Raw genomic sequence first — 16,099 nt, 5'->3', positions numbered from 1 at the left:
TCCAAAGGTGAGGGACACCCTGGATGGTCTTTTGAAATAGAGCCTTAAGCAAGCCCAGCCCTTTCTCCAAAGCAACGAAAATTGGCAATACCATGAATGTGGCAAAATTATCTCTCTATTGAAGATTCATGTTGGTTTAAAATTCCGTGTCATTCATCTCCACATTTCCCTGTGTTAATGCCTGGAAAGGCATGTTGGAAGATGTTGGAAGAATTTTGAAGTAGGTAGAAGGTGGTGAAGCAGAAACGGTAAAACAGTCAGAAGGTTCTTCCTGCACTTGATAATTGTTTCAAGGATTAAGTGGTCTTGGACAGGGAGACCAAATATCCCAACTCAGCAGGCTCACAGTTGTTCTGTAGCAAAGCCATGGAAAGTTTATTAAATTTCAGGTTCTGTTAAGGAACAGCTTTTCTTTTTCTTCTTTGTCTTCTTTGTCTTCTTTGGTTTCTTCTTGTTCTCGTTCTTGTTCTGCTCCTGCTGCTGCTTTTTCTTCATCTTCGTCATCTTTTTCTTCTTCTTTGGCTTCATCTCCTTCATCATCTTTGTCTTCTCCTTTGTCTCCTTCTCTTTTCTCCATTCTTCTTCTTCTCTCTTCTCCTTTCTCCTTCTTCTACATATTTTTTCCTCCTACAAATATTGTTGTTTAGTTCATGTTGCTTGATTTTCCAAATTGGAGGTGGCTCACCCCTGGGACAGGCTCCTTAGAGCATTTTCTCCTCATAAAAATGATCCCAGAGCTGAAACTTCAGACCCCACCTGTGCTTCACAGCAGTAATTCCATTTTTTTAGAAAAGATTCCGTTTAAAAGGTCAGCAGGTTCTTTGAAATGAATGAGCCAGGTGACCACTCACCACTCCAACACAGGAGGGTCACAGTGTGGCCTGATAATTATGAAGATTTAGAAATTCATTTACTTACTCAGAGCAAGGGAACTTTCTGAAATTAATGTTTATTTTTTATCGAGTTCAAATCCATGTGGCTGTAAATAAAGTGACTATGTTAAAAAAAAAGTCATTATTCTTCCTTCTCTTTGTAGTCCATTTAAATAGTGCCAAATCCCAGAGAATCGTCTCGATAAGATTCCTTGAGTTTGTTCATCTGTAATTCATCTGTGTATTTATTATTCTCCTTACTAATAAAGCTGTTCCCTCTGATTGCTGCTCAGTCTTATTAGAAAAATCTGGGTTTAATCAGTATTATGATTTAATTATGAATTATTAAGGAGAAGCCTCTTAGCTTGATTGCTGCAGAGAATATCTAAGTTAGAATCAGAGCACTGTGTGGGCTGGAATGGACCTGGAAGAGGAAATATTTTTCCTGAGCTGGAGGTAGAAAACTCTATTGGTGTGTCTGCATAGCTGTGGGAATGAAAATATCTCTCTTAAAACATTTCCAAAGGTCAGCTACACCTCCACACTTTGAACTAATTATGTAATCCTGGGCTGGCGTGGATATTTTGTGACAGAAGCCTTGAAGATAAATTATTATTTTCAGTTACAGAAGAAATTAATGTAATTTTTTTCATCTTCTGTTTTCTTCCCATAGAAAATAAAATAATTTTTTTAGGGAGAACTATATAGATAGTTTTATTAATCAGTATTGCTCTGCAATATAGATCTGGCCAAGGATGTAGCTCATCTGCAGGTTTAGAAGAAGCTTTTATTAAAGAAAACTTACAACTATTTTCCTCTTTAAGGTTTTATTCTCATGAAACTGGGAAAAGATTTGATTTTATTGACCTGGTGTGACACTCATCATTCCTCAATTTGCCATTTTATAGTGTAGAATGTATAGGAGGTTGGGAATAGGACATCACAGGAGGGTTTGTGCTGTCTGGTAAATCCAGCTTGGCCTCCAACGTGGGATTTCTGGGAAGAACTAAGGGCGTATTAAATTTAAAGGACTTTGATTAACAGAGAAGATGGGAAATCATGAATAACAGATTTTTAGATCTTTTTTATTGTATTGTGTCTCATACAATGAATGATGATGATTACTATGATGATAATATAATCCTTCTTATTGTCATCTTAATATTTTTTTTAGTTTTAATTAGTTTTTATCTTTATGCTTGTCATTATCATAATTAATTTTTTTTACAATTTTTACTGTCATCATTGCTATTATTATTGCAATTATTACTACTTCAATTATTATTCCATGAGATCTTTTACTCCCATGTGGGAGTCCTTCCCTAACTCTTCCCTTGGGAGGGACTGGGCAGGGTGAAGCAGCCAAACTCTACTTTCCAGATCCCGTTCCTGGCGGAAGGCATCCGGATCCACGGGGAGAAGGTGACAGAGGCCCTGAGGCCATTCCATGAGAGGATGGAGGCTTGTTTCAGGCAGCTGAAGGACAAGGTGGAGAAGCAGTACGGGGTCCGTGCTGTGGTGAGTACCTCCTGGCTTCCTCTTCCCTTAATAGGTGGAATTCCTTTCAATGACAGCCACTTGTGTATTCCTGTGCCATAACTCCCACTGGTTAAAAAAGCCATGTCGATAAAGCATTGCCTGGTTGTGCTCAGTGGTCATCAAATTATGAAATACTGAGAGGTGATAAGAGATGTAGAAAAAGCTTTGGGGCTTCCATTTCTGAGCGTGGGAACAATTTCTAAATTGCCTGACTCTGTTCCTTAAAAGTCAAGGCAATTCTTCAATTTTGAAGGATTTGGGTTACAAAAATACATTAAAAAATTGCCACTTAACATGATTCTTCAAGAGCTGAATGTTACCTTTTCATAGATGTGATTCCCTTAGGGATGGGAGGGCTGTGCAATCAATGTGTCCTCTGGCATCACCCTAAATGTGGGCAGGCATTAAACAATATCTCCTACTTAATGAGCTTTAGAAGGACTCAAATTCATGCTTTTCTCACTCCAACAAATTGTTTTCAGTTGCTACTTCATCTTCAAGGTGCAACCAGAATTTGATGGTGTTTCCAGTGGGGGTTTGTTCTGCTTTTGAGCATTACCCAAGGTGGAGGAAGGCCAAAAGCCAGCAAACAGCTTTGTAATTGAGAATAGAATTGATAATTCAGTCAAAAGCCACATGGATTGGGGGGTATTGGACGATCACTTTTGCCTGAGGAAAGGAGGCTCAGGGGGGGCCTTCTCACTCTCTGCAGCTCCCTGACAGGAGGGAGGAGTTGGGGGGGGCTCAGGCTCTGCTCCCAGGGAACAAGGGACAGGATGAGAGGGAACGGCCTCAAGCTGTGCCAGGGGAGGGTCAGGTTGGACATCAGGAGGAATTTCTCCATGGAAAGGGTGTTCAGGCATTGGAAGGGGCTGCCCAGGGCAGTTTGGAGTCCCCATCCCTGGAGGTGCCCAAGGAGTGACTGGATGTGGCACTCAGTGCTCTGGGCTGGGGGACAAGGTGGGGATTGGGCACAGGTTGGACTCGATGATCTTGGAGATCTTTTCCACCCTAAATGATTCTATGATTCTCTGATTCTGTCCATAGCAATGACAATTTTTTTAATAGGAACATTGAGATCTTACAGGGAACATGCCAGCCTTCATGGTATCCTTGCAACTGGTGCTCCATTCGTGGTCCTTCAAATCCCATCGAAAATATTTAGGAAAATGTTCAAATAGTGATTTATTCCCTAGGAGAACAGGAATAATCAACATTAATGATAGTTGCATGTCAGTCACTTCAATAATATAATATCCATTTACATCATGAGGGAGATGACTGGAAAGTCATACACAGGTGGTGTTATCTCTAATTTCACTCAACCCACAGGAAGAATTGTCAGCATTGATGGAGTTTTATCGCTTCTGTCTTCCTTGTACAAAGCCAATTTACCAGTAGTTGACAGGGTGGAAAATATACCTGTAATTAAACAGCATGAGATTCTTATTTGTTGACTGAAAGAGTTCAATTATTTTATGCATATATCAGTTATTAATGACTAACAAAGCTTGGATAAATATTCAGAACTCTGAAATTGTCTGAAACAAAACCTAAACTTTAAGGTATTTTTTTCTAAAACTGGATGTCACTCTGTAAATTGGCTCTCCTGACATTTTTGACATCAGGTTTCTCTTAGTGCATTTTTACTTTGTGGTTTTGGGGTTTTTTTAAACTCCATTTCACTTAAATATGTTGACAGGGCAGTGTCTTTGATTGCAGAGATGGATTACAAAAATATTTGTAGAAAGCTCCTTTTTAAAGACCAGATGTAAAAAAGCATTTAAATACCATTGAAATAAAGGAATTATGAATATGCTGAGTTGGAAGGGACCCACGAGGATCATTGATCCAACTCCTGGCCTTGCATGAGCCCATCCCCAGGAGTCACACCATGTGCCTGAGAGTATTCTTGAATTAATGGAATATGCTTAAAATTCCACATGTGCCCATGAGGACCTAAATATTTCTTCCTAGTCCTTTAAAATAAATTTCCTTTACAATCTATTTCTTAGTTGTTAAACACAAGGTATAAATATAATAATATTTAATATAATTAAATAACACAAAACTCTACGTGGAAGGAAAGCCATGGGACCTTCCCACATTCCTTTTGGTAGCCAGATGTCAGTGATATTGTGGTTTAAGAGGTAAGATCTCGTGTTTCTCTCCCGCAGCTCTCCAGCCTGGAGGACAGGCGGGGCAGTCGGCCGCGCTCCATGGTGAGGTCCTTCACGATGCCGTCGTCTTCCAGACCCCTCTCCGTGGCATCCGTGTCTTCCATCTCCTCAGACAGCACCCCCTCCCGGCCTGGCTCTGATGGGTGAGTGGGAAATGCTCACCCAGGGCTTATCCTTGGGTTTGGAGGGTTGTCATCATCCCCAGATCTTTGGGCTGTCATGGTGTTACTCCTTCCGATCCTCCTGACTCCTCCTCTGTGGCAGCAGGATGTTTGTTTGGTCTCAGACGTGTGAGGTTTTTGGTTGGGTTGTTTCCCAGTGAATTTTATCCCAGATTTGGTTCATAGTATAATAATACTCTGCGAACTAGAGTGGGGTGGGGGTGATTTTCCACTAAGTTGGTCATAGGGCTGAAGCACCTCTGCTGTTAAAACAGGTTGAGAGAGCTGGGATTGTCCAGCCTGGAGAAGAGAAGGCTCTTCCAGTGCCTAAAAGGGCTCCAAGAGAGCTGGAGAGGGACTTTGAACAAGAGCATGGGGTGACAGGACAAGGGGGAATGGCTTTAAACTGCCAGAGGGCGGAGTTAGATGGAGTATTGGGAAGGAATTCTTCCCTGTGAGGGTGGGGAGGCCCTGGCACAGGTTGCCCGGAGAAGCTGTGGCTGCCCCATCCCTGGAAGTGTCCAAGGCCAGGTTGGACGGGGCTTGGAGCAACCTGGGCTAGTGGAAGGTATCCCTGCCCCTGGGAAGGGGTGGAACTGGATGGTGTTTAAGGTCCCTTCCAACCCTAACTTTCTATGATTTTTTTAAGTGCCAGCATAATATTGGGTAAAAACATCAGCCTATATGGACATTTATCTCAAGGTTTTTAACCAAGATAAATATAATGCCCTTCTTTGTCCTTTTTTAAAAAGTGAAACAAAACCCCCTAAGCATTCAAACAAACAAACAAAAAAAAAGTAAAGAGGAGACAAATTACCCCTTTTAGAGTATTGCAAGAGTATTAGTGCAGCAGTGATCTTTGGAGTCAGTGATGAGGTGCTTGTGCAGCCAACCCTGTCACAGTACCCAGGTGGAGCTCAGGAGAAGGAAGGGATTAGTGAACTGCTCAATCACTGCTGCTCACTTTTGCTGCCAGAGGAAAAGCTGCTTATGGCAAGATTGTACTTCAAGACTTATCAAGATATTTCACATGAGAACTGGGAATTCTGTTGATAAGCCCTGTCTCACAGTCACATCCCTCAAAGAACAAAATAATCTGTTTGCTCTCTGGGCTTTCCATGCAGCCTCAGAAGTCCCTTCTCCTTCTTCCTGCCCCGAGGCATCCCTGTAATCCAGAAATGCAATATTTGACCTAGGCAGCAGTTTTTTAAAGCCTCCTGAAGGGCTGCTGACTTATAGGGATGTGCTAGAAATGTTCATGTCCCTTGTGCACCTTCAGAGGGGAGTTATTACCTGACTGGAGACTAAAAGCATCAAGTAAAATTAAATACAACACCGAAGGACCAACGTGGTGCTGACCTTGATTACAAGTAGTTTATTTGCCCATTGGGAAGAGCTGCAAACAGAGCACAGTTCAGCCTCTAGAATGTATACACCGGGAGCCATGGTGGAAATGTAGGACAGCAGAGATGAGCTTGTGTTTTGACTAATTCAGCCACAAATTTGTCTTGCTGGAATTTAGAGGTAATAACCATCAAAGGTTAATGGGCAACTTTATTTTCTCTCAGAAGAAAAATACTGATTCTTTTGCTGCCTGCCTCTACCTTTTTCTCTTTTTCCCTTCAAAATCCTTAAATGTGTTTTTCTTTCTAATTGGATATTATTTACTCAGGTTTCACCTCTTCATCTTAGCTTTGGTGCAGTAAGTCTCACTTAGCAGTTTGGGAGGGTCTTAATATGTAAATACACACAAAGAGTCTACTCAGTTTGTATTTCTAAAAGCAACTCACAAAGATCCTGGTGCATCTCAGCTCCTGCCCCAAGCCCAGGATGATACAGGAAAATATAATGAACAATTATTAGCATTGTGAAGATCTGAAGAAGTACTCATTTGCTTGGTCAGTGGAGCAGGAGAAAAAAAGTCATGAGATGTAAATGATACCATGAAAGACTCAAAAATTCGTGTGACTGTTAAATCATGTGGGAAGTTTGGCACTTCTCACCTTGAAGAAGTTCCTTCATGTACCTACCATAGTTGATTGGGTTTATGGTCAGTTCTTCTCTCTGCTTTCCATGTCCCCCCTCTTCATATGTTAATTTTTAGAATAGAGATTAAACTAAAAAAAACAATTAAAAATTAAGCCAACAGACTGTCTTGTCCAAATCACCCAACTTATATTTTATTTTATGCCGTCTCCAGCTCCTCCTGCTTTGGAGCTTTTAAACACTAAAGACTCAAGGCAGACACTGACATAGGATGTGTTTTACAACTCCCAACTCTAGGTATAAATAAAACTGACTTTAAAAAAGGACCTTGGGTTTATTCACTGCCTAAAACGGGACTTAGAAGTACAAATCTGAGCACTTACACTCAGTGGTTGGAAGGGGGAAGTCCCAGGGTGCCAAGATTTGTCAGCTGTTGCAAGTCCTGATGTTCTTCCAGTTAGAGCATGGTGTGCTGACCCATTTTATCATGGATACATTGCCTACAAATAATTAATAGCCCTAATAATAGTAATGCCTGGAAGGGAAGCAATTAATCATTGTCTGAAGAATGGTAATTCCTCTTGTAAACCTGCAATCAGCCTCTGGAACTGCCCTCCAACCCAGCCCAGCTTAGCCTAAAATATCCAACTCAGGTGGCTAAAAGGTGTTGGGAGAGCTGTTGGCTGCTCAGGGCTCTGTCACTGAACTACTTTGTGGCCCTGGGTTCCCTGTCTGTAAAATGGGATGGATAAACCCTGTGGTTTTGTTCCCAACCTGTGTGATTTTGGCTTTGGTTTCGAGGGAAAAATGGCTCAGGGGCTGCTACTGCAGGTTCTGGTTTGAGCATCTTCACATCAAATGAGTTAAAGTAGGCTGCAAGCTGAAGGGCCTTTAGTGCTTCAAATAACAGCCAAAAATAATAATAATTTGGGATATTGCTGCTGGATATTGCTGCTAGTGGAGGGGATTAGGATAATGTCACTGCAAATTGTCTGAAATAGGAATACTCTGCTATTTCACAGCAAAGACTGTGGCCTGTACATGTCTCCCCATGAAATGGGAAATGCTTTTCCAATGTTAAAAAATGCCTTTGTTTGGGTATTTTTGGTTTGGTTTTGGTTTTGTAGTGTGATGGTTTGAGACAATCTCTTAAAATCTGGCAGTGTCATTTTGTCTAGGTATGATCTTAGTGGCTTTTTGGCATTTATAATATAAAATAAGTCATAAAAAGGTTTGTCCAGCTACAAGTGCCCCATCCCTGAAAGTGTCCAAGGCCAGGCTGGATGGGTTTTGGAGCAACCTGGTCTAGTGGAAGGTGTCCCTGCCCACGGCAGGGAGTTGGAACTGGATGGTCTGTGAGGTCCCTTCCAACCCAAGCCATCTTGTGATTCTTTAACACAGTGTACAATTATCCACACTTTTAGTGCTGATTCCAGCTGGAATTTCCAACTGTCTGCCTGCTGGCACACCTGCCCTGGTGCCACAGCCTGGATAGTGGAAATGCTGAATGAGAAACTCATTTTTTACATGAAACTCAGGAACTTGTGCAGCCACAAACCAGTAAATTCACTACAGAGCAGGGAAATCTGCACCACTGATTCTCCAGCAGTTCTGCAATGAATTTTATTGCAAGACAATTATGATTGTTATGACCTTCTGCCCCCTCCTTCTCTCTCTAATGAGTTTTCCTGGTTTAGCAGAGTCATTAACTGGAGGGAGACTTTGGGAAATATGTAAATAAAAATCAGTTGGTTTGAAAATAGTGTTTTATGGAGCTAAGCAACAACATTTTTCTTTAGGTTCGTGCTGGAGCCCCTCCTGCCAAAAAAGATGCATTCTAGGTCGCAAGATAAATTGGACAAGGATGACCTAGATAAAGATAAGAAGGAAAAGAAGAAGGAGAAAAGGAACAGCAAGCATCAAGAGATATTTGATAAAGAATTTAAATCTACTGATATTTCTCTGCAGCAGTCTGAGGCAGTGATCCTTTCAGAGACGGTAACTTTATTAGCAAGTGATGCTTTATCTAATTCTGAGCGGTGTCCTTTCTCTGTTGAAATAAAAATGTTGATTTTTATTATTTGTAGACCAGAAATAACTCTCAGGGAATACGTTTCAATGTTAATATATGTGATAATGAAGCAAAAATACAGATTTTATTTACAGTGTAAAAAGATCATATGGTACCTCATGTGAATATCTTAACCAAAAGCTATATGTGTCTATTTGATAAAAGGAGCAGATGGTATATCACAACTGAAATAAATGCTGCCATTTTAGCAGCCTTTTGAATTGCTGGTTCCCAGTAGATGGTGATGGGTTTTCTCTTATTTCAGCTGAGTGCTGCAAGACAGTTTAGGGTGGAAATATTCCAAGGTGACTCCTTGCATGGCGGTTGCATGTTCGCGAAGGGTTATTTTGAGCAGAAAATTGTAAGCGGTTCCAGCGGTGGCTGTGTGTAAGAATATTAACAACAGGCCATATCTCCCTTAAACCCTCTCTTCTTGGCTTATATTTAATTCACTGAAACTGTCCTAAAGGCTTAGGTAACCTGAGAAGTTTGAGCTCTGAAAATGAAAGCAAAGCTGGAGCAGGGAGTGCATGAACCAACCGTAACCTCCAAATCTCTGCCTGGACACCTGTTTGGAGGCCAAGAGTTTAAAACTTGCCTCCCAGAAATAAATGTAATGTTCTTTGAAAGATTTGTGCAAGTACTTGTAGGCCAACTTTTCACTTAGCAGAGTCTTCCTTTGGTGGCTGTGTCATTTACAGTGGACTTTGGAAATGATTTCTCTCTCATCTGTGGTAACTGGATCCTTTAAATCTTTGTTTGGTACTTGTGGGAGAATATAGTTTAGCTGTTCAGCCGCAGTTCCTTTGTTTTCTGGATTTGCTCCTCCTTTCCTATCCAGATAAATTATTCTCTCAGATGTGTCTTGTAACATCTTAGAAAATCAGAGTTGTTTTGTTTGATGTGGCCAGTCAGAAAACTCTGATCCCTTGTGGGGGTCTCGGGCTTTTCACCTTTGAAGCCAGTGAGTTTTTCCATTGACTAAATTTTGGATCAGCCCTCATTTGTTTAATGGAAATTCCTCCTGCCAAAGCCAGCCAGGTGAGCATCACTGCAGTGTTTGCAGACATTTTGCATAGATTTCCATGTGTCTCATGTTTCTGACACAATGCCTTTGACTTGGCACCTTGCAGCAGTTGTGTTTTGACTGATTGAGCTCTGCCATGGCAGGACTTGAACTGGCATCTCCCAGACTCCCAAACCCACCAGCAGTGCTTGTGGGTGGAGAGCATTAGTCACAGAAGAGGAAAATGGTATTTCAGGGCAGCTGAGTCAGTTGGACCAGATGGGAGGCATCCAGAGATGCTGGGGTTGATGTCACTGCCAGGTCACTGTCATCTCAGAGAGGTCTTGGACATGGGCAAAGATTGCTCATGATTGGAAAAATGTAAATGCCATCTGGAAAGGAGGGCAGGATAACCCTCCAGGGCATATTCCCATTTGTCATCTGAGGAGCAAAAATCAGCAAAGCCCAACATGGTTTGACTCAAGTTTTCTCCTCTTTCCAGTCAAGAAGCTTTCGGTGCATGACTGGTGTGAGTAATATTCCCCTGGTTATGGAGAGGGAGGGAAGTTAAATGTCAGAACTGGTTACTTACAGTTACTTTGAGCTCCTTCAAATCCACAGATCAATAATATGAAAAGGAATTTACTGTTGAGAGAAAAACTCTCCCTTTTCAACATCTCCAAACTGCTTGATGAGCTCCAAAACGACTGAGTCAATTTTTAATGCCTGGTGTTAGCGAGGCTCATCTTCTCTTGTAGGTGAAAGAGAGGAATCACTCCTTTGAGATCAGTTTATCAGAGTGGTTGTCCAGTTCCCACTGCTGTCTTCAGGAATTTTGTACAAATAATATCAAGGACTTTAAAGATAAAATTTGTGTCAAAAGTTTCGCGCTCTGGAGACGTCCCTTGTTAATGATATAAAGGGAAATTGTTATGGTGGGTAGGAATTCAGCTTTTCCGTTGTTTAATGTTGATGTTCAAATTCCCTTTTTCAGTTGAAATTATTCCCAAAGCACTGTTGCCACTGTGTTGCAGGAAGAAAAAGACATTTTGGTTCCTCTTGCCTTGGGAACTTGGAAGCAGAAAGTTTGCTGAATTAAAAAGAGGTGATGAAATGGAGAGGGAAAAAAATTAGGGATTTTCTTTTCCCCAAAAAAGTTGGAACACAGATTTGACTATAAATGGAAATTAAAGATTTAAAGAGGTTTTAAAGTGAGATTTTAGTAATAAACTACTATTAGTTAGTAAATTTTATATTAGTTACTGGAGTCATTCTGCTGAGAATTTTAGAACTCATGGTACTATGGCTCATTTAATTACAATATTTCAGTGATTTGGTGAATTTTCTAACAGATTCTTATTTCTTCTACAATATTTGAGGGGTTTACAGCAGAAGATGAATTTACAGAGAATATCAAGTGAGAAGAATGTCAGCCCGTGGTCACCCCATCTCTGCAGAGCTTCTGCTGCTTTTTCCAGCAATGGTGGTGTCTAATGAAATGAGTGTTTCCATCACTGCCATGGGCTTATTTAGGAACTTCTTTTTTTCTAATCGAATGAATCATCATGGAATAACATTGGGATGTTGTAAAACTGTGGAATTATTTCATGGGGCTTTTACATGTGCTTTGAAAAGGAGCATTCAGAGGCTGTTTTCTCTAATTGTATGGCTTAAATACTCTTTTCTGAATTTCCAGTCAAAGTGAATTTATTGACTGATCAAACTCCCAAACCCTAATTACATAAGATAACGAAGATGAATTAAGCACTTCAGTGTGTGACTATGATCAGTAATATCTTCATAGTTTTCTAGAGATTTATTATCTTCTTTTAAGTATCACATAAACTTCTTCAAGATAAATTTTCTTTGCTAATTCTTTGATCCCACAAGCTGAGAGCAAAGCTAACACTGGAGCCAGGTAGTTAACAGAGCATTGAAGGCTTGTGTTAGAAATCACAATAACAGGCTGTACATCCCATTGATTTAGTGGTGTCTGACATCACTCACCATTGATCTTCCCTTCGTTAGACCAAAAAAAATTAGCCATGGGTCCATTATGGATTAGTGTCTCCAAAGGGTTCGTGTTCCCCAGCAGAACTGTGATTTATTGAAGCTTTCAGAGGAGGCCCAACATTGTCAATCACAGAAGAAGTTAAAATTTATTTAAGTAGCTACGGAGCAGGTTAACTTGGGAACGTGGTCCAGTTGCTGGGGTTTTTTCTCTTGATTCTGGAATGTCAGTTTTCCTCATCAATTCATGTGTTTTCCTTAGTTGCTTTTTTATAATTAGATACCTCTGAAAAAGCGATTACTTTGCTCATCCATTCTACCGAAAATATGCTTTGAAAGACCTCGAAAGAAGAAACTTTTGGAGTCTTTAGGACTTGAGTTTTCGTATCAGGCAAATTTCAGAAAGGTCACCCTGAGGTCTGGATGAACTTTCCAAAAAACGTCCCATACTTTATTGTCATTCATTTCTTATAGAAGGGTCTTCTTTACGCAAACCCTTTTAGGGTTTGTCTTCTGGAAATAAAAGGAAGCACTTACATGTCATTTCAGATTTCTCCTTCACCACATAATTCATAAAAACCCCCATTGTGTAATGACAAAATTCTTCAAAAAAGCCTGAATTGCTGCTGGCATTTTCTGGTTTGTCCTAATGCAGCACCTTGGGAGTAATTCCCCTCTTAACTTCAGGCTGCTGCTCCATTTTCTGGGATCTGTTGGAAATAAAACATTCCTTTTTTCACTGTGATTACCGTTAATATGGGGGTGGGTAAATGCATAACATCAGTAGAGCTCAGGATTAAACTCAGGAAGAAGAATCACCTTAAAACTAAAAGCATTAGTTGCTCATCAGATTACAAGTATCATTTCAGGGTTTCTGATGGAAAATTTGAATGGACTATGAAGCATCCAGAGCAAAAAAGGGATATTTCAGTGAATTAAATAGAAGCACTACCAAGAAAGTGTTTCTGGACAGATGATGTCTTCCTCAGAAGAGAGTTTCACCCTGCAAATGGTTAAAGAGATAAATTTTAAGAAGGAAGTAGAGCCACATGAGAAGAAAGAAAAGATTTTGAGGGACGGGTAATCTCGTGTGAGGCTGTAAACTTCTGTAGCTGTTACTAAGTGAGTGTTTGGGGAATTCAGATGGAAGTCACAGAGCCTCTCACTGCTTCAGGAAAATATGCCAGGGTATGGGGAGGGGTGTTAACTTGTGATTCCTTGGGAGAAGGGGAAACACTTGGAGCTGTGAGATACTGCACTGAATCAGCAATATGGAGTGTTAGCATTGCCTGGTCGTGTTCAGGAGGAAAATGTGGGAATCCCAAGTTCTGCCACTCAGTTACCTGTATTTTTTTTGTTGTCTCACTGGTTTTGTCCCCACCCAGATCAGCCCACTGAGACCCCAGAGACCAAAAAGCCAAGTCATAAACGTGATGTCCAGTGAACGGCGTTTCTCCGTGTCTCCGTCGCCTCCCAGCTCCCAGCTGACCCCGCCCCCCATAACCCCCAGGACAAAGCTTTCCTTCACCATCCAGTCCAGTAAGTCTCTGATTTTAACTAAATTTCCTTTTCCTGGAAAAATTCTGGTCGAGAGACGGGTTTCCTCAGCATTTTATTGCAGCTTGGTTTGAGCTGAGTGGGTAGAACAGGAACAAGAACTTGCCTCTTAACCTTGTGCTCCTTGACTTTGCCAACTAAAATAATTTCAATATTTTACAAAACCAAGCAAAATTTTTCCACTGAACAAGTTTGTTTTCAAGTTATCATTAGCAATTATTTAGACGTAGAGTAACTGTCAAAAATCAGTGTTCTCCTTTTTTTTGGTAATTGTACCTTAAAAGAGCTTGTCTTTGATACATTGTGAATACAAGCCAGATGGGAAAATAAAGGTCAGTCTTTTTGATGTGTTTTTTGTTTGACATTGACATCTATCACTCAGTTTTTCTGTAAAATATCATCTGTTTGCTCCAGTCTTCAGCAAACCCAATTGCAAAGCTGGGTGCAATCCAACACCTATTTCTTTCACAGTACTGGTTTCCAAAAACTGTTATTCAGAGTTTTCAGTTGCCAGCATGTGACAAAAAAGCAAAAAAAAAGATCTTTTTGATACATGTACCCAAATCCTGGTACAATAGTCAAGAGTTCAGTGTTAGTAAAGAGGAGAACAGATGATGAGAGTGAAGAAAAAAATCTTGTTTGATGTTTTTTTATCCACTGTTTTTGATACTTGAAACCTTTTCCTTTAAATAGTCAGACCCCAAAATGAGTATTTTGATAATGCTGAACTCTAACTCTCTCCTTTCTTTAGTTTTATAACTGTATAATGTATATATAATATATAATAATTATAATTATATTTATGTTTTATTTTTAATGGGTTTATGTTTTATTTTTAATAGTTTTATGTTTTATTTTTAATAGCTTTATAGTTTTTATTTACAGTTTTATAAGTCTACTAATAAATTGGAATTAAAAAAGACTGGAAGTACAGAGAAGTAGAGGATATATACTCCTGGAAAAGAAGTGTTTAATTGGATTATATGTATATGTTTATTAATACACTTAAAAAATTATCTGAAATCATGTATTTCTGACAATATTTATGTGCTGGGGATCGATGGGTGTTGTGTAAAATAGGATCAGCTTATTGAAAATCCGTGGTGCTGCTCCATAATCATTTGAAGAATTGGAGTGATAAAATTTCTTAGGAATTCCAAGGATAAAGAAGTTACTTCAGTGCACAAATGGGCTAAAAGCAGTTAATGGGTTGCTAAGCAATCCTGGCTGCTTGTTAGTTGGCAGTTTAGGAGAGTGGAGTATAAAATGTGATCATTAGGTTAAGATGATAAAAAAAAAGTCCCCTAATTGATCTCTTGCCAGCTCCGAGATCTTCCCCGTGGCACGTGTCCAGCAGGGAATGAATAGTCAGAGCACACTCCTCTGATGAAACACCTTCAATAATGACAGCAAACCAAAAATGTTGAGTAATTATTTATATAGTAACTCTGTTCAGTTCAGATGGATTAAGCAGGAGAAAATTAATAGACCTGTAGAAATGGATCTTCAGGGAACACAACTGAAAATTTCAGAAGTTTGTGTTCAGTACCTGTTTCAGCAGAAGGGGAGAAGTCTCCTGTATCGCATTAAATTATTGGAGAGATCAGTTAGTCAGGGCAAATAATTGTTTTTCAATATAGAATATTGTCGTTGTCTTAAGTAGTTTTCCAGGCTAAATGCAAATATTGTCAGTGTATATTACAAACTGTTCATGTGGATGGAAATGCTCTGTCCACATTTGCAGGGATTTATTGCTGTCTTGCAACAGAATGAGGTTGGGAAGGTGGAGGAACACAGCAGGGACTGCAGAAAATCAGAGCTGGAACAGGAGCTGGGAATGTGGGGAAAGGCAGAGAAGCAGAATGGACAGCTGGGGTCCATCCAGGTTGTTCAAGCAGAGTTGACTCCACACCTTGTTTCCTCTACAGCTCAAGTGAAAACATTCCTCACCTGCCTTCCCACGGATCTGCCAAAGATTTATTAAAAGAAACAAAGGATTTGGGTAACTCCTAACAAAATTGGTGTTCCCATCCTCTTGTAGACCTCTTAGTCCACATGTAATGGCTTAGATGAAGCTGGAAGTTACATCATGTAAGAAATTATGTCATGTTAATAGAACAAATACCATGAAAGATGCAAAGCTGAAGTGTTCAGGGCAGTGAAATTCACTTTATTTTTGGGTAATAGTGTATTATTTTACTCACTTTCAGTTTCCACCCAAGGACTGGCTACAGTGAGACCTAAAAACATGGCTTGTTTATAGTAAATATGGAAAGAAGGTTTCTCTTTCCAAAGCAGGATTCAAAGTTACAGCTAAACACTCTAAAGAAAATGCCATTTCCCAAACATTTCCCAGGATTTTCCTAAAGTGCATGAAAACACCAACTGAATAAATGCATATATAGATCTAGATAAGATATGTAAATAGGTATATGTGTAGTTGGGGGTGAGATATCCAGGATGTGTGTCAAGGAGTTGTTTTGTGACATTAATGGTCTCAAATTGTGGTCTTTAGATGTGCAGAATGACAAGAAAATCCAACAGAATAAAAAGGGAAGTTCGTTTACAGCATCAATATTTAGTTGCAAATGCATGGGGTTGTTTTCCAAGTATATGTTTAATGACATGAGCTTAGGAGTAGATTTTCATGGAGATCCTTAAAGGAAAGTACTAGAAATATTTGGGGAATGAAGAAATCCTCTGTGTGTGGAAAAGAA

The 16,099-nt window shown here is 40.0% G+C and overlaps 1 protein-coding gene across 2 annotated transcripts in view; it reads left to right on the top strand.

The window, feature by feature from the left end:
• Window positions 1-16,099, top strand: part of DOCK1 (dedicator of cytokinesis 1) — a 278,858-nt gene that overhangs the window by 250,570 nt on the left and 12,189 nt on the right. For both annotated transcript variants that reach the window (XM_064663542.1, XM_064663541.1), the window contains exons 47-50: window positions 2,253-2,390; window positions 4,589-4,734; window positions 8,538-8,736; window positions 13,211-13,364. In XM_064663542.1, coding sequence (XP_064519612.1) covers window positions 2,253-2,390; window positions 4,589-4,734; window positions 8,538-8,736; window positions 13,211-13,364 — 637 coding nt within the window. The remainder of the gene's footprint in view (window positions 1-2,252; window positions 2,391-4,588; window positions 4,735-8,537; window positions 8,737-13,210; window positions 13,365-16,099) is intronic.

This window comes from Pseudopipra pipra, chromosome 8 (assembly GCF_036250125.1).
Source record: "Pseudopipra pipra isolate bDixPip1 chromosome 8, bDixPip1.hap1, whole genome shotgun sequence".
Lineage (NCBI taxonomy): Eukaryota > Metazoa > Chordata > Aves > Passeriformes > Pipridae > Pseudopipra > Pseudopipra pipra.
Note: the sequence above shows the minus strand (reverse complement) of the source record. Positions and strands in the feature narration are given on the sequence as shown.